At 43.1% G+C, this 18,469-nt stretch overlaps 1 protein-coding gene across 3 annotated transcripts in view; it reads right to left on the reverse strand.

Moving 5' to 3' along the window:
* Window positions 1-18,469, reverse strand: part of LOC106567433 (actin-binding LIM protein 3) — a 136,012-nt gene that overhangs the window by 80,625 nt on the left and 36,918 nt on the right. For 2 of the 3 annotated variants that reach the window (XR_014380113.1, XM_014136675.3), the window contains exon 2: window positions 8,878-9,030. Coding sequence is in view for 1 of the 3 variants with exons in the window: in XM_014136675.3 (XP_013992150.1) it covers window positions 8,878-9,030 (153 nt within the window). In the remaining 2 variants the exon portion in view is untranslated. The remainder of the gene's footprint in view (window positions 1-8,877; window positions 9,031-18,469) is intronic. The other variant, XR_014380112.1, reaches the window with a different exon arrangement.

Raw genomic sequence — 18,469 nt, forward strand, 5'->3', positions numbered from 1 at the left:
CCTGGGAGTTCATTCTGACGAAGATCAGCAAAGGTAAGACAATATTTTTAATACTAATTCTGAGTTTAAATTGCCCCTAACTTGGCGGGTGTCTGAATAGCTCGCAGTGATGACTGAGCTATGTACTCAGTAAAGCTATTTAAAATCTGACACAGCGGTTGCATCCAGGAGCAGTATATCTATAATTCTTTAAATAATTGTTATATATTTTGTCAACGTTTATGATGACTATTGTTGTAAATTGATGTGCACATTCACTGGAAGTTTTGGTGGGAATACATTTTCTGAACATCACGCGCCAATGTAAAATGCTGTTTTTGGATACGAATATGAACTTTATCGAACAAAACATACATGTATTGTGTAACATAATGTCCTAGGAGTGTCATCTGATGAAGATCGTCAAAGGTTAGTGCTTCATTTAGCTGTGTTTTGGGTTTTATTAACACATGTCCTTGCTTGGAAAATGGCTGTGTGATTATTTTTGTCTATGTACTCTCCTAACATAATCTAATGTTTTGCTTTCGCTGTAAAACCTTTTTGAAATCGGACAATGTGGTTACATCAAGGAGAAGTGTATCTTTAAAATGGTGTAAAATAGTTGTATGTTTGAGAAAGTTGAATTATGACATTTTGTTGTTTTTGAATTTGCCGCCCTGATATTTCACTGGCTGTGTCCCGCAGGTGGGACGCTAGCGTCCCACGTAGCCCGTAGAAGTTAATGATATGACCCATTTTATACAGAGAAATTGACATTATAGGCCATTAACCAGTCACAGTCCTCCTTCTGGATTGCACATTCAGCAAGTCACCAGCAGAGGGAGTTCCTTTTGAATCCCCTTTCCCATTCACTGTATTGTGGTGATGATAAAATGTATCATACCTTCAGAATTAGCAGAGAGCCCACTCTGGAAATGTGATGTACTGTACTTGTAGAGTATTTTGTTCCAAACAATATGTCTTCAAATGAACAAAATTGTAGTTTTGAGAAATTCAGATTTTGTATGTTGAATAAATACTTTGTTGAAGCACCTCTGGCAGATATTACAGCCTCGAGACTTCTTGGGTATGACGCTACAAGTTTGGCACACCTGTATTTCGGGAGTTTCTCCAATTCTTCTCTGCAGATCCTCTCAAGCTCTGTCAGGTTGGATGGGGAGCATTGCTGCACAGCAATTTTCAAGTCTCTCCAGAGATGTTCGATCAGGATCAAGTCCGGGCTTTGGCCGGGCCACTCAAGGACATTCAGAGACTTATCCTGAAGCAACTCCTGTGTTGTCTTGGCTGTGTGCTTAGGGTTGTTGTCCTTTGGAAGGTGAACCTTCGTCCGGTCCTGAGCGCTCTGGAGCAGGTTTTCATCAAGGATCTCTCTGTACTTTGCTCCATTCATGCTGACTAGTCTCCCAGTCCCTGCTGCTGAAAAACATCCCCACAGTATGATGCTGCCACCAACATACTTCACCGTGAGGATGGTGCCAGATTTCCTCCAGACGTGACGCCTGGCATTCAGGCCAAAGTGTTCAACCTTGGTTTCATCAGAACAAAGAATTTTGTTTCTCATGGTCTGAGGGTCGTTTAGGTGCCTTTTGGCAAACAACAAACAGGCTGTCATGTGCTTTTTACTGAGGAGTGGCTTCCGTCTGGCCACTCTACCATAAAGGCCTGATTGAACTCTGGAGATCTGTCAGAGTGACCATCGGGTTCCTGGTCACCTCCCCGACCAAGGCCCTTCTCCCCCGATTTCTCAGTTTAGCCGGGTGGGCAGCTCTAGGAAGAATCTTAGTGGTTCCAGACTTGTTCCATTTAAGAATGATGGAGGCCACTGTGTTCTTGGGTATCTTTAAACTTTCTTTTTTCTTTCAACTTTCAGCAGAACAATAACCTAAAACACAAGGCCAAATCTACACTGGAGTTGCTTACCAAGAAGACAGTGAATGTTCCTGAGTAGCTGAATTACAGTTTTGACTTAAATCTGCTTGAAAATCTATGGCAAGACTTGAAAATGGTTGTCTAGTGATGATCAACAACCAATTTGACAGAGCTTGAAGAATTTTGAAAAGAATAATGGCCAAATATTGGACAATTTAGGAGTGCAAAGCACTTAGAGACTTACCTAGAAAGATTCACAGCTGTAATCGTTGCTAATGGTGATTCTAATATGTACTGACTCAGGGGTGTGAATACTTATGTCAATTAGAAATTTCTGTATTCCATTTTCAGTAGCTTTGCAAAAATTACTAAAAACATGTTTTCACTTTGTCAATATGGGGTATTGTACTGTATGTAGATCGGTGAGAAAAATATATTTCATCAAGTTTGAATTCAGCCTGTAACACAACAAAATGTTCAATAAGTCAAGGGGTATGAATACTTTCTAAAGGCATACAGTCATTGAACACTGTTCACTTTAATAATGTTTACATACTGTTTTACCCACTTTATATGTACAGTATATACTGTATTCTAGTCATGGCTCATCCTATATAACTACTGCTGTACCCAACTTTTCTATTCATGTACTGTCCATAATGTCTATACACATGTGTGTGTATATATATATATATATATATATATATATATATATATATATATATATATATATATATATATATATATATATATATATATATATATATATATATATATATATATATATACATATATATATATATACATATTCCGGACTCTGACATTGCTCGTTCAGAAATGTCTTAATTTCTTTCTTTTAATTTCTTGGATTATGTGTGTATTGGTAGTTATTACTGCACTTTTGGAGCTAGAAACACCAGCATTTCACTGCACCTGCGATAATGTCTGCAAATCTGTGTACGCGACCAATAAACTTTGATATGATTTAGAGAGAAGTGCACTACTAGATACGTTGCATCCCTATAAATACCATCATAAACGTCAATGAGTCCAAAAAATTCCCCTCCTCAAGACCATGTTCATTTTATCTTCTTTCATCTAGATACAATAGTTACAGTATATGCCAAGAAGACTGGACCAGTGTGGGTGAGTGTCTGTCTGTGTGTGTGTGTGCGTGTGTGAGCGCGTGGGTGTGTGAGTGTGCTTGTTTTTTTAATCAGATGAATGTGGGAGCTGCAGGCTACTGGTCTATTTCTGCAGTATGACTGGCTACAGACTGGCAGCTCCCTCCTGTTTTTTTCTCTTCTGTCCTCCTCGCCATGGGCCGACAGATGACTTCCTGGGCCACCCCATACCCCCAGGACTGACAGACAGAGACAGTGGGCTGGTCCAGCCCTGCTCCTCTCCTTTTCCCTCCCACAGCCTCCATTCTAGAGGCACCACTCATACTGTCCTCACAAGTGGTGCCTAATGGGAATATATGGTTTGGCAGACACTGTTTGTATAGAAATGACATTTTTTTGCCTCTCCTCACTGTCCTTTTTGGCCTCCTCCCCACTTCAATCCCAGCCAGGTCCTTCTACTGCCTGGAGTTTGTCCAAGGACGCTCACTCACATCTCCCAACACATCTCCCAACAACTAACAAGAGATTGCATTGTCTCTGACACAGATAGGCTCTGTGGATCGGTGAGGTTCAAAGCTAGAAACACAGAGGCAAAAAGAGAAGTCTCTACAGACCCAGTTGGAAGAGATGGTTGATTCATTAGTGCACTTAAGAGTTCATGGCTTGATACGGTAGAAGATTTCATCTAAACAGAATGTCGATGTCCAACGGAGAATCATTAGCCCTTGTTGAGGGAAAACTACTGAATCAATATTATAAAGTATTAATTACTTTAATCCTTAAAGGGCTAATGCAGCTGTTTTCATCTCAATATCAAAACATTTCTGGGTGACAATTAAGTACCTTACTGTGATTGTTTTAATTAAAATGGTAAAAAAAGAAACAAAAAAACCTTCGTAGCAAAGAGCCATTTCTCAAGCAATAATTTTGCTAGGACTGTCTGGGAGTGGTCTGAGTGGGAGGGGAAACTGAAAACTAGTTGTTATTGGCAGAGAGGTTTGGTACTCTCTTTCTGGTCTATTAACACATTTTTGTTTCTCCAAGTTTCTTTGCCTGAGGACAATAACGGTCGTTAGCGAAATCACAGCACTATTGACCCTATTTCAGCTAGTGAAATCACTGCAACGCTAAACAAAGAGTTGCAGTCGGTTTTGGAACGGGTGGCGAGTAATAACCTAGTCCTGAACATTTATAAAACGAAAAGGATTGTATTTGGTTACCTAAATTCTAGACCTCAGCTGAATCTGGTAGTACATGCTGTGTCACCTTAAACTGTAAATGGTCATGGTCAAGGCATATTGATTCAATTGTTGTAAATATGAGGAGAGGTCAATCTGTGATAAAGAAATTTTCTGTATTTTTAACACCACAGTCGACCAAACAATTCCTGCAGGCTCGAGTTGAATCTAATCTTGATTATTGCCCAGTGATATGGTCAAGTGCTGCAAAGAAGGACCTAGAAATGCTGCAACAGGCCCAGAAAAGAGCAGCATGTCTTGCCCTTCAATGTACACAGAAGGCTAACGTCAACAGTATGTATGTCAGTCTCTCACCATCACAGTTGACAACTCCATGGTGACCCCCTCCCAGAGTGCAAAGAACCTTGGCATGACCCTGAACAACATTTACATTACATTTAGCAAACACTCTTATCCAGAGCGACTTACAGTGCATTCACTTACTATGACTGTGATATGTAGTTGCCCCACCATCTATCTTAAGATAAATGCACCAACTGTATATCGCTCTGGATAAGAGCGTCTGCTAAATGACTAAAATGTAAAAATGTTCAAATGTAAGTACAAGAAAGATTGACTGCATACATTTTTGTTTTTGTGAGAAATGCTATTGTGTTGAAAATTCCAAAACGTTTGTATAATCAACTAACATAGACATGCCACCAGGGGTCTCTTCACAGTCTCCAAATCCATAATGAATTTGAGGCTATCTACTGCTCTTATTTTACATTTGTGTAGTTCAGTCCTTGAGCTGTTCTTGACTATTGATGTTCTTCTGTATTAAGTCATGTTTTATGTTTTGGGTGGACCCCAAGAAGAGTAGTTGCTGCTTCAACAACAGCTAATCTGAATAAAATACAAAATAATACATACCTTCTTCTAAAATCTAGGCCTCCTAAAATAGATGACCACACTGCTTCTCATACACCTACAGGGGAAGTTTGCTCTCTCTCTTTATCTTACATTTGAGTAAATGCTCTTATCCAGAGTGACTTACAGGAGAAATAAGGGTGAACAGCATTGCTCAAGGACACATAGACAGATTCTTCACCTAGTTGGCTCGGGGATTCGAAAACCAGCAACCTTTAGGTTACTGGCCCAAAGCTCTTAACTGCTAGGCTACCTGCCACCCATCTTTAGAGGCAATTCTCACTTGTTCTCCTCCATCTTTGTATGCAACTCTGTGGTGTTCTACAGCGTGGGTTTCCCAATCTCGGTCCTGCGGCCCCCCCTGGGTGCACATTTTGGTGTTTGCCCTAGCACTACACAGCTGATTCAAATAACCAACTCATCATCAAGCTTTGATTATTTGAATCTGCTGTTTAGTGCAAGGTCAAAAAACAAAACATGTACCCGGGGCGGGGCAGGACCGAGTTTGGGAAACCCTGTTCTTAGGAATACTGGATTAACATAGACAATCTAGTGTCCACAATATTGCAACAACAGTAACTAATATCTTGGAGAGATGAGACCCTCTGTGCTAACTACCTGCTTCTACACCAGACCTGACATCTTTCAGAAAGGGAGTGCCAGTGAGGGCCAGAGAGGGCCAGTGAGGGCCAGGGAAGGCCCATGCGGGCCAGAGAGAGCGAGAGAGGGCCAGAGAGGGCCCAGACTAAGAAGCTGATTTGGTTAGGTACCTGCTGACTGTGGATACTGGATAGACTGCTGACTCCAGGATTCTATATTAGGTATTCTGTTTCCACATGCTCAGTTCTTTCCAGGTGCTCATGTCATTGTATTTCTTTACGCTTCCTCACACTGATAAGGTATAATATGAAACGTTTGAGTTTGAGTTTTCATCTGGCCACTGGCTCCCAGTGTGGGATGATGGCTCGTTCGGCGACCACAAGACTCATCAATGGCTTTTTGTGTGGTGAGGGAAAATCAATTTCATGCTTGGGCTGTCGGAACACTACAGACCGTCTGTATTGGCATCTTGGCGTGGATGTTCCCCGTGCATCGCTGCATCCCACCCTCTCTCACTGTCTCCCTCCCAGCTAGCACACAACACACTGAAAAAGGACATCATCCCAACCCGAGCAGAGGACTTCAAACTTGCGTGACAAAAAAAAAAAACAACAATGAGGCTTTTACAAAATGTTTTTTTCCTTCCCTAATTCAATTTTACTCCCACTCCAACACAGGGGCTTAGGCTTGTTGTTTGGCTCAGTTAAAAGGTCAGGCACACTTTCACCAACTCAGTACCGCTGCTGCAACACAACTTTCTAAAAATCTGCTGTGTGGGAGGAGTACACAGTTGGAGATTAGATTTGTCATGAGGATTAAGGATGGCCAGTGTAAAACAAATGCACAGTGTAGAAGACCATGCATGGTGTGCTCTGCCTAAAGCCATGAGACTACAGTGGGAAACATCTACTCTGAAAGGCAGACAGACACTATCAGCTCACAGTGGGCTATCAGGTGGATAGACTGTGTTTCTGAGCTAAACGCCTGAGACCTGCAGCAGGTTAGGAAAAACACTTGCTGTCCACCAGGTCTACCTAACCCTACACACAATCCACATCCTCCACAACCAACCACTGTCACGCCCTGATCTGTTTCACCTGTCCCTGTGATTTTCTCCACCCCCCCCCAGGTGTCGCTTATTTTCCCCAGTGTATTTATCCCTGTGTTTCCTGTCTCTCTGTGCCAGTTCGTCTTGTATGTTTAGTCAAGTCAACAGCGTGTTTTTCCACGCACTCCTTTTCTATTCTCTTTTGCTAGTCTTCCCGGTGTCGACCACTGCCTGATCATCCTGCCTGCCCTGACCTTGAATCTGCCTGCCCTTTGGTACCTATTGGACTCTGAACTGGTTGTGACCTTTTGTCTGCACACGACCATCCTCTTGCCTACCCCTTTTTGGATTAATAAACATTGTAAGACTCCAACCATCTGACTCCTGTGTCTGGAACCACCAGCCCTACCTAACCCTACACACAATCCACATCCTCCACAACCAACCACCAGCCCTACCTAACCCTACACACAATCCACATCCTCCACAACCAACCACCAGCCCTACCTAACCCTACATACAATCCACATCCTCCACAACCAACCACCTGCCCTACCTAACTCTACACACAATCCACATCCTCTACAACCAACCACCAGCCCTACCTAACTCTACACACAATCCACATCCTCCCCAACCAACCACCAGCCCTACCTAACCCTACACACAATCCACATCCTCCACAACCAACCACCAGCCCTGATTAACCCTACACACAATCCACATCCTCCACAACCAACCACCAGCCCTACCTAACCCTACACACAATCCACATCCTCCACAACCAACCACCAGCCCTGATTAACCCTACACACAATCCACATCCTCCACAACCAACCACCAGCCCTACCTAACCCTACACACAATCCACATCCTCCACAACCAACCACCAGCCCTGACTAACCCTACACACAATCCTCAGCAGGATCTCCACCAGCATACCCCCAGCACGCATCCCAGGGCCCAGTCTCCTCTCTGCTGTAGGAGGAGAGGCTGAGGAGGGCAGGTCAGCCAGGAGCTGAGGTGTCTGTGGTGGTGGAGTTGGAGCTGTCATATCAGCACCCTCAGTCTGCAGCTCTCAGACTCTCACTAGCCTTGGTAGGGCACAGTGAATGAGAGAGTGTGGGTGGAGGGAGTGCTGCTGCTGGTTCTAATGGTGGAAACAGACAACAAGAGGAAAATACCGTAGGCAGGGACTGATAGATACAGAGAGAGAGAGATAGAGAAATAGAGACAGAGAGGAAGATAGAGACAGAGAGAGAGAGATAGAGAAATAGAGACAGAGAGGAAGATAGAGACAGAGAGAGAGAGATAGAGAAATAGAGACAGAGAGGAAGATAGAGACAGAGAGAGAGAGATAGACAGAGATAGAAAGAGAGAGTGAACAGATAATGAAAGAAAGAGAAGGGATAGGGGCGAGAGATAAACAGGAAGAAAAGAAGCGAGAAAGAGAAGAGCGATAAAGGGAGATTTCGAAATGTTCTAATGGCAAACCCGATTGCTGTGCTCCAGAGCATGCAGGAAGGGCTCCTATTGGTTGATACTGACGGAGAGAGGAACCATCATTTAAGGCAGGTTGCCCCCTAACACCGTTACCACAGCAACAGCTTGCATAATAAACAAGACCACGTGAGCGCCGGCATTTTGAAAATCCTTCCTGACAATGGGAGGTGAAATGGCTTGCCTATTCTTCTCCTTACAAATACAGACTGTTACAGGCACTACAAGCTACTTTTCATGTCTTAGGTGAAATACGAGTAGAAAAGAGCATTCTGAAAATATGAAATGCTCATTTATAGGTTTAATAATAAGGAAAAAATTACAAGATGGAAGTTGAGCTTGTCTTTATTTTCTTGTCTACCATGGTGAGCTCTCAGCAGGCTTCCCTTGCTATTCCTTTATTTAGGCTGTGTGTTTTTCTCTTGATCAGAGCCTTTGAGCAGCCCAGGGGGTGTCATGGAGACATATAATCTCTGTCTCTCTCTCTGACAGCTAATGGTTTCTAATGGGACTGGCTGAGTGCTGCTGTACTGTGGAGGCTGGGCTGTCTAGAGAACAGCCACACAGACAGACAGACTGACGGTCAGACAGACAGACCGACAGAAAGGAAGGAAGCTGAGGGTCTTACCTTGGCAGGTGAAGCACTTGACGTGGAAGTGGAAATTCTGCACACGCACCACCTCTCCCTTGCAGACCTCCCGGCAGCGGAGACAGTGGATGGTCGCGGCACCGCGCCCGCTGTTGCTGCTCGGGCTGCCTCCGCTGTGCTGGTACGGCCCTGCTAGAGACCAACGGAGAGGAGTGGTTAGATCAGCCATCACAAGTGCTGTACAGCTGCTGTACTGTACATCTGTTCAGTTGTTAGCGGAAGCAGAGCAGACGCTACAAAACAGCAATGTACACAACAGTGCAAAGAATAAGGGGCAACATCTGTGGTGGTGAATTGGATTAAAAGATACGTTGTGGAAACAGAGCCAACAACCAGAAGGTGTAGCTCAAGGTCAATCTCAACGTTAAACTTCATCAGTGCTAATGAGTCAAGGAACAGACGGAAAATGTATAGTACCCTCAGAAAAAGGGTTGCGGTATGGTTGTCAGTGTGGACCTAAATCATAGGCAGGGCCATCTTTTAGACCTGCCAATGCAATTAACATGCAGCCGTCAGTAGTGGTGTAATGGTTCACCAAACCCACAGTTCGGTACATCTGGCAGTTTTGGGGTCACGGTTCGGATTCAGTTACGGTACAACGAAAAAATGAAAAGCCAACAGTTACTGTAGTTAATTTGAGTTTTTTGGGGGCAAAATATGCTAAATTAAAAAGCACCCTATTTGTGGCCCAAAACCAGTTTCTGTGACATCATAAACAATGCTCCTGGCATTGTCTGTTGTGACAGGGATTGTTATGTCTGGCCTCAAGTAGAGGTCTAAAAAGTTGGACCTGTTCCATAATGGACATGGGACTTTCCCACCCTGACAAATATTCATAAATTCATTTTTTCAATATAAAGACCCGTTCCCAAACGGACCCGAAGACGTCCAGTTCCATATAGACGTGGTCGGATCCGATTGAGGGAATTAGCAGAAAAGTCAGAGCTGATACAGCGCGAGTTAGAGCAGGTGGCGGAGGCGCCTTGCGGTGTGTGTACTTTGAGTGAGTGAAATGGGAGCGAGGAGGAGGGAGAGGCAGCAACCAACCAAGCAGACGTGCGCTAGTAGACTAACTTATAGCTTGTCATAACTAGGTTATTTATCATCCAATATAATTACGTAGTACCTGTCTTGACTCCATCAAACCAAGAGAAGCTAGTTGGCTAAGATACTGTAGCTAGCTAAATTAGCTAACCAGCTAGGCTAATTGAGTCTACATGCGCTTTCTTCATGTTCTACAGTTACTGGGTATCTCGTGGCTGGATTTCTCTTTGTAATCCATGATAGCTTGCAAGCCCTGCCACATCCGATGTGCATCAGAGCCAGTATAGTAGGATTCGATCTTAGTCCTGTATTGACGCGGGACCTTCTTATAAGCGTCCGGGTTAGTGTCCCGCTCCTTGAAAGGGGCAGCTCTAGCCTTTAGGTCAGTGCGGATGATTCCTGTAATTCATGGCTTCTGGTTGGGATACGTACGTACGGTCACTGTAGGGATGACATCGTCAATGCACTTATTAATGAAGCCAGTGTCTGTGGTAGTTAACTCCTCAATGCCATCGGATGAATCACGTAACATATTCCAGTCTGTGCTAGCGAAACATTCATGTAGTTCAGCATCTGCTTAATTGGACCACTTCCGAATTGAGAGCGTCACTGGTACTTCCTGTTTGAGTTTTTGCTTGTAAGCAGGAATCAAGAGGATAGAGTCATGGTCATATTTCCAAATGGTGGGCGCGGGAGAGCTTTGTATGCATCTCTCAGAGATGTCAGTCAGAGATGGAAATATGTACAATGTGTACAATATGTGAATGTCAAATAATAAATTATGCAGCATGGTTGACCACAAGACCTCCGAATATTCCCCCGACCTCTATGTATTAGTGATATTTTTGGAAGCTAAATCTATTATTTAGAGTCTTTCTAAACAACTAAAATAGTCCAATGCCGAAGGGATTAAAACAGCCCTAGAGTGGGCAGCATGTCCTCTGGCTGGACCAAAATCCATCATTCATAATGTCCCATCATCCCTCAGTTAGAAGGTCATGTCCTCAGGTCCAGCTCTACTTTTCAAATCTGAAATGGAGCGATTTGAAACAAAGTCTGTCTGGTCTTATCTTATCTCTCTCTAACTAGACTCTCTTGTCTGGGAGGATTACTTTTTTCCAATGGCACCCGTTAACAGAGGGCTGAAAATGTAACTCAAATGGGATGAGAAGTAGAAAACGTACAGTGCAGCTATCAGGCTAGTGTGAGAATGAGGCCGTAGTGGTTTAGTGAAGCCCAAAAGAGCTATGGTGACTGGTGCTTGGTTGACCTGCCTACTGACTGCTTCAATGTTTCGTTGAGACAGACAGACAGACCTACTGGCGATAATATATTGGCTTATTCTGGGCTTGATAGTCACACATTACCCAGGGTTCTTGGAAAGCCACCCACTCTCAAGAGATCAAGTGGGATTTGGGATCCAATTGATTACAGAGTGCCTTTTCAGTGTCAGCACTTTGGAGGAGAAGGCCACATTAAGAGGGTGCCCCAGGACGACGTTAAGCCAGAGTCTGAAGCTGTCCAGCTGAATTGATTCACAGCAGGGAGTGATACAGAACAGCTACAGCAGCCCCATGAGTATCTGTGACATACGCAGAAGCAAAGCAGACAGCAGACAAAAGGGGGCTGAAGATGAGTGGGAAAATCAACAAGTCTTCCTCATGAAGGATCGCCAAACAATGGCCTCCTAAATAACTCACAGTCGCCAGCCACTCAAAGGCTGTATTCATCCACCACAGGAAGGAACAAACAAGCATTGAGCTGGTTATCCATCATTCTGCAGTAGCCTGATCACTTAAGTGAACACTACACAACACACACAACAAAATCTATGTTTTTATCTCTTGTGGGATGGGTTATTTATTTGGTAGGCCTAATACTGCACTTGACATTGGCATTCATAACACCTTCTACGAATCATGAGATTAACCATTTCCCTGAACTGGTGTGTTTGTGAGGGTTGTTTGGGTTTGAACAGTGAAGCAGTGCAGCCCATGGGAGCCTGTGTCCCAGACTGCACAATGAGAGGAGAGGACAGGTGTAATCTATGTATCCTGCTTGGTGACGAGGCGTGCGACACACACACACACACACACACACACACACACACACACACACACACACACACACACACACACACACACACACACACACACACACACACACACACACACACACACACACTACACAGAGTGTTTTTTAGAGGGGGCATTACAGTTCCCTCATCCCCTGTGTGGAACTGTCTAAATCCCTATTAGAGGAGAGGAAACCTTACACTCTCATTTCCCCCTCCCTCAATGGACATTACTGGAACAATACATGGAGATAAAATGGTTAATCTCTCAAAAGGATAATGTTGTGTACGTCCGGCCTAAATGCAGTGTCACAATAAAACCCGACAGAGATATGCCACAAACTTAAATCCAATATATTTTCTTGCTATTTAGTCATACATATCCATGTTATGGTTCTAATCCACTACAACATAATCTACAGTAACCCCACAGTAGTCCTTAAACCAAATGCTTTACGGTAAGCATTTGATGCTAGTAGACCTACTACAGTATAACCACAGCAGTGAGGTCCACTGGCCTCGCAGTGAAATCAGGGCTATTAGCTCTAAATTGGGCTGCTAATTGTCCTGTCGCCGGTGTGAGTGTGTTCTGCCTGGGAGATTAGTGTCTGAGAGGATGGCCCTAGATTGGAGCTGACAGCCAAGGCTCAGACTTTGTCTGTAGTAGACTGCAATAGTATACAACTCCCACACTTAAGACTCAGTGTGGACAAGAGCCGGAGACCAGCAGCGAATCCGTTTGCAAGGAGTACAGGGTGGGGCGTTATAAAAGAGATAATGATGGGCCTGACTACGTAGACGAAGGACAGGTCAGTTAAACGTGCTCCTGATTGCCAGTCATATGATCATTTTAGTTGTTTTGTTGTTGTTGTTGAGTTAATGTATTTATTGTTGTTGTTTTGTTGTTGTTGTTGAGTTAATGTATTTATTGTTGTTGTTTTGTTGTTGTTGTTGAGTTAATGTATTTATTGTTGTTGTTTTGTTGTTGTTGTTGAGTTAATGTATTTATTGTTGTTGTTTTGTTGTTGTTGTTGAGTTAATGTATTTATTGTTGTTGTTTTGTTGTTGTTGTTGTTGAGTTAATGTATTTATTGTTGTTGTTTTGTTGTTGTTGTTGAGTTAATGTATTTATTGTTGTTGTTTTGTTGTTGTTGTTGAGTTAATGTATTTATTGTTGTTGTTTTGTTGTTGTTGTTGAGTTAATGTATTTATTGCTGTTGTTTTGTTTTTGTTGTATGTCATTTCTGTTGATCCCAGGAAGAGTAGCTGCTGCTTCTGCAACAGCTAATGGGGATCCTAATAAAATAGCATAATAATAATAATAATAATAATAATAATAATAAAAAGAGATAATGATGCATGGTTGTCATCATCATCCTCATTAGCATGGCAGTTCTACTGTAACACCTGATCAAATCTGTACGCCTACAATTCAACACAAATCACCTCCCAACTGAGGAGAGGAGAGAACAAGAGAACAAAGGAAGGAAGAGATGCATGAGACAAACATCCAGTTAACTTCCTCAGCCACAGCTCCACTCACTGAGAGTGACAGCTCCCTCTTATCCTCCGTTCATCTGTCTCTCTGTCTGATGGTGCTGTTTATTCCACCAAGGAACGACACCCAAGCTCTCTGAACGCGTGTGTGTGGGTGAGTGGAGCACAGGCCAGGCATTTATCAGGTGCGACTGCTATTGACTAAGGATATGAGCTGTAAATCATTCTGTGAGAGGAGCTGTGCACCTGCTTATAATGCGCTGCTGGCATAAGCATTACACAGCTTTAGTCCAATCGAAACTCCCCACATCCCACGCTCCATTAGGAAAACATTACACTGGGTTTTGGTGAATATTTGCATCGGGTGGAAATGCTTTGGTATCGATGACACTGACTAATAGTCTCAGCAATTCCATTGTGTGTCATGTTTTTTTCCCTCTGTCAGCTGACGACAGCTTCACCTCTTTACAGGAGAGAAATTCTTTGACATGGCAAACTTCTCCTTACGTGGTCCCGAGTGGCTCAGTTGGTAGAGCAAAGCGCTTGCAACACTAGGGTTGTGGGTTTGATTCCCATAGGGGAACAGTATGAAAATGTATGCACTCACTCCTGGATAAGAGTGTCTACTAAATGTAATGTAAATATCCTTATGATTGTTTCAATCTATTGTAAAAACACTCATCAGAAATGGCCTACATTGCCACATAAAAGTGATTTGTTTGCATATGATCCTGGGTAAACAACCAGTATGATTTGCTAAGTACATTGGATCTCTGGCTGTGAGGTCTGGCTATGTTGACAAGCTTAGAGGGGAGGGGAAAAGTGGAGGGCCTGGCATCATTGTCACCTCACCGTGATGGTGTAATCAGCAGGGACTCCGTCATGTCAAGAGTGGCCTGCCGCCAGGATTTATGGGTATTATTTTGCCTCTGTGACGGTGTGAGACGTCAGACTGGATCTGGAAACTCAATGATTGGCTCCGTCAAGTCAAGGTCAAGTTCAGGCAGAAGAACACAGAGGCAAAATAATACAGTCACAATACATAACCAAAAGTATGTGGACACCATCATCAAACAATTCATCCCAAAGGTGTTCGATGGAGTTGAGGTCAGGGCTCTGTGCAGGCCAGTCAAGTTCTTCACTCATCTCGACAAATAAGCTCTGTATGGACCTCACTTTGTGCATGGGGGCATTGTCATGCTGGAACAGGAAAGGGCCTTCCCCAAACTGTTGCCACAAAGTTGGAAGCACAGAATCGTCTAGAATGTATGCCGTAGTGTTAAGATTTCCCTTCACTAGAACTAAGAGCAGGGGCGGAAATCGCGGGGGGGACGGGGGGGACACGACCCCCCCATCCTGGGAAAAATATGATTTGTCAATATATCAGTCAATATATCAGTGAAACATAACTATGTAATTTAAATAATATTAATAATACGCAATGAAAGCAATTGTGCTGATTATAGACACTTAATAGCGCGTTTTTAAGTTTCAAAAGATTGCGACCCCCCCACCCTTTTCCTCACAATGGTTTGATCCACTGGCAAGGTAACAGAGGGGTCGTAGCCACTGTCTGAAAGGCACTCAATGAACGTAACTGACGTGAGGTTAATCCAGTCAATCGCGCACACACACTAGCTGAATATGCAGAGCTAGCGCGCAAATATTAACTATTAAGCTAGCTAGTACCTATTCCATTTATGTGGCCTCGTCAAAGATGGAATCTTTGCTATCGTCAATTTATTCCGAGATCAGCATGCAGATGATGTAAGTTAGTGCTTCAAAGTCCCTGTGATAAGGTTAGCGATAAACTGAAGTCCAAACTGAACAGAACTACACTCTCTTCTACCATTGTCTTAAATATATTTAATGGTCTCGTTGCAAAAGCTAAATTGTCGCAAGGGAACTTTTATTTATTTATTTTATTTAACCCGGGTAGCAAAGATTATAGCAAACACCACTGAAACTGAATTGGTGCTCGCTAGCTTTGCAAATTCAGCTATTGTTGGAAGCCAGCCAATATGAAACAAACTATTAAAATTACAAAAGGTTGCAGCATATGTTGTGTAAATGGTAAACTCATACAGCTGTCAACTCTTGTCATTTTAATCCGTTTCACATTTGCTAGCTACCTTTTAGATCGAAGCCCAAATAGAATGATAAAAGATAAGATGATAGAAGCCCATCTCCTACTGTAAATAACCTACACACTGTGTGTGTGTGTAGCCAGCCAGCCAGGTAGAAAAATGGCAGAAAAATAAAAGACGGACATCAGAGTATTTTTCAGTACACCAAAACGCAAAGTAAGAACCCTAGTAGCCTAATATCTCAAAGACTAGTTGATAAAATGTTCATAAGAAAGAAATGAAATTCAAATGGAAATGTTTCACAATGATGTCATTAGGCAGAGCAGGCAACAGATGGCACACAGACAGCAGAGTTGGGGACAGATATGCAGGGACAGGGAGTCTCAGGTAAGTTTGTTGAGTCTTTGTTTGGCAACATTATGAAAGGTTCTCAATTTTTTTTACTTGTAAAATAGGAACATAATTGGAAAATGCCATAGATACCCCCACTCTCAACTTAAACTGGTGACTGAACTAAGATTTGTTAAAGGCAATGGTATTGCTGTTGTGAGTAGTTGTGTAGTTTTGGGTAACGGTAGTTAGGAGTACGGCAAACACCTTATTTCTTTGGTTCCTCAATATACATTTACCATATTACAATGTAGGCTATGTGTTACAGCACTACTTTTGGTGTCCCCCTCAGGAATTGCTCTTGAGAAAATTTCATGTAATTGTCCCCCCCAAAGTTGATATCAGATTTTCGCCCCTGACTAAGAGGCCTAGCCCGAAGCATGAAAAACAGCCACAGACTATTATTTCCTCTCCACCAAACTTTACAATTGCATTTGGGCATGTAGCATTCTCCTCGCATCCGCCAAACCCAGATTCATCCGCAGGACTGCCAGATAGTGAAGTGTGATTTAGTCACTCCAGAGTATCTATTTCCACTGCTCCAGAGTCCAATGGCGGCGAGCTTTACACCAATCGCAACGACGCTTGGCATTGCGCATGGTAATCTTAGGCTTGTGTGCGGCTGCTCGGCCATGGAAATCCATTTCATGAAGCTCCCAACTAACAGTTCTTGTGCTGACGTTGCTTCCAGAGGCAGTTTGGAACTCGGTAGTGAGTGTTGCAACCCAGGACAGACAATTCTTACGTGCTTCAGCACTCACTGGTCCCGTTCTGTGAGCTTGTGTGGCCTACCACTTCACGGCTGAGCCGTTGTTACTCCTAGATGTTTCCACTTCACAGTAACAGCACTTACAGTTGACTGGGGCAGCTCGAGCAGGGCAGAAATTTGACTAACTGACTTGCTGGAAAGGTGGCATCCTATGACAGTGCCATGTTGAAAGTCACTGAACTGTTCAGTAAGGCCATTCTACTGCCAATGTTTGGCTATGGAGATTGCATGGCTGTGTGCTCGATTTTATACACGTGTCAGCAACGGGTGTTGCTGAAATAGCAGAATCCACTAATTTGAAGGGATGTCCACACACTTTTGTATAATAGTGTATTTAACACTCTTGTATAATAGTGTATTTGACTCTCTATTGGTTACACTGACTTTTGGCCTCCCATCCTATTCTAACCACCTCTAGCCGGCGTTGTATTCATGTTACCTGGCGAAAGTGCTGTACAATATGATCTTGTTGCCAACTGATGCACTTTCAGATGTCATAAATCAGCACTGCAGATCTCTCCCTGTTCTCTGCCGTGCCTTGATTGCATTACTGTTGATGATATCTGGAAATGTGCATGTACACCCTGGCCCACCTACTGTTGCTAGCCCCAATTCTGACTTGTGCTCTGATATCTGCTTCACTGACTTCTGCTCCCGTAAAAGCCTGGCTTTTCTGCACATTAACACTAGAAGCTTATTACCTAAAATGGATCAATTGAAAGTGTGGGTTCACAGCTCCAATCCAAATGGGTTGGTCATTACTGAGACCTGGTTAAGGAAGAGTGTTTTGACTACTGATGTTAACCTTTCTGGTTATAACCTTTTTCGGCAAGACAGATCTTCCAAAGGTGGGGGAGCGGCGATCTTTACCAAGGATCACCTTCAGTGCTCGGTTGTCTCCACCAAGTCTGTCCCCAAACAATTTGATTGCTGGTTTTAAGCATTAAACTTTCAAATAGCTCTTTGTTGACTGTTGCTGGGTGCTATCGTCCTCCATCAGCACCGGCCTGTACCCTACCTGCCCTAAACTCTCTCCTGGCCCCTAAAAATTTTGCATTATTTAAACCAAATTGAACATGTTTCATTATTTATTTGAGACTAAATAGATTTTATTGATGAATTATATTAAGTTAAAACAAAAGTGTTCATTGTTCATTCAGTATTGTTGTAATTGTCATTATTACAAATATATATAAAAAATCAGCTGATTAATCGATATCGGCTTTTTTTGGTCATAATCGGTCGATCTCTAACCCCAATCATCGCAAAGCCTATCTCCAACCTTTTTAACCTGTCTCTCCTTTCTGTGGAGGTTCCCATTGCTTGGAAGGCAGTCACGGTTCGTCCTTTATTTAAAGGTGGAGATCAAGCTGATCCTAACTGTTATAGGCTTATTTCTATTTTGCCCTGTTTATCAAAAGTGTTGGAAAAACTTGTCAATAATCTGGCTTTCTTGATGTCTATAGTATTCTCTCTGGTATGCAATCTGGATTCCGCTCAGGTTATGGATGTGCCACTGCAACCTTAAAGGTCCTCAATGATGTCACCATTGCCCTTGATTCTAAGCAATGTTGTACTGCTATTTTTATTGACTTGGCCAAAGCTTTTAGTACGGTAGACCATTCCATTCTTTTGGGCCGGCTAAGGAGTATTGGTGTCTCTGAGGGGTCTTTGGCCTAGTTTGCGAACTACCTCTCTCAAAGAGTGCAG

The sequence above is a fragment of the Salmo salar genome, chromosome 13 (assembly GCF_965601325.2).
Source record: "Salmo salar chromosome 13, fSalSal1, whole genome shotgun sequence".
NCBI lineage: Eukaryota > Metazoa > Chordata > Actinopteri > Salmoniformes > Salmonidae > Salmo > Salmo salar.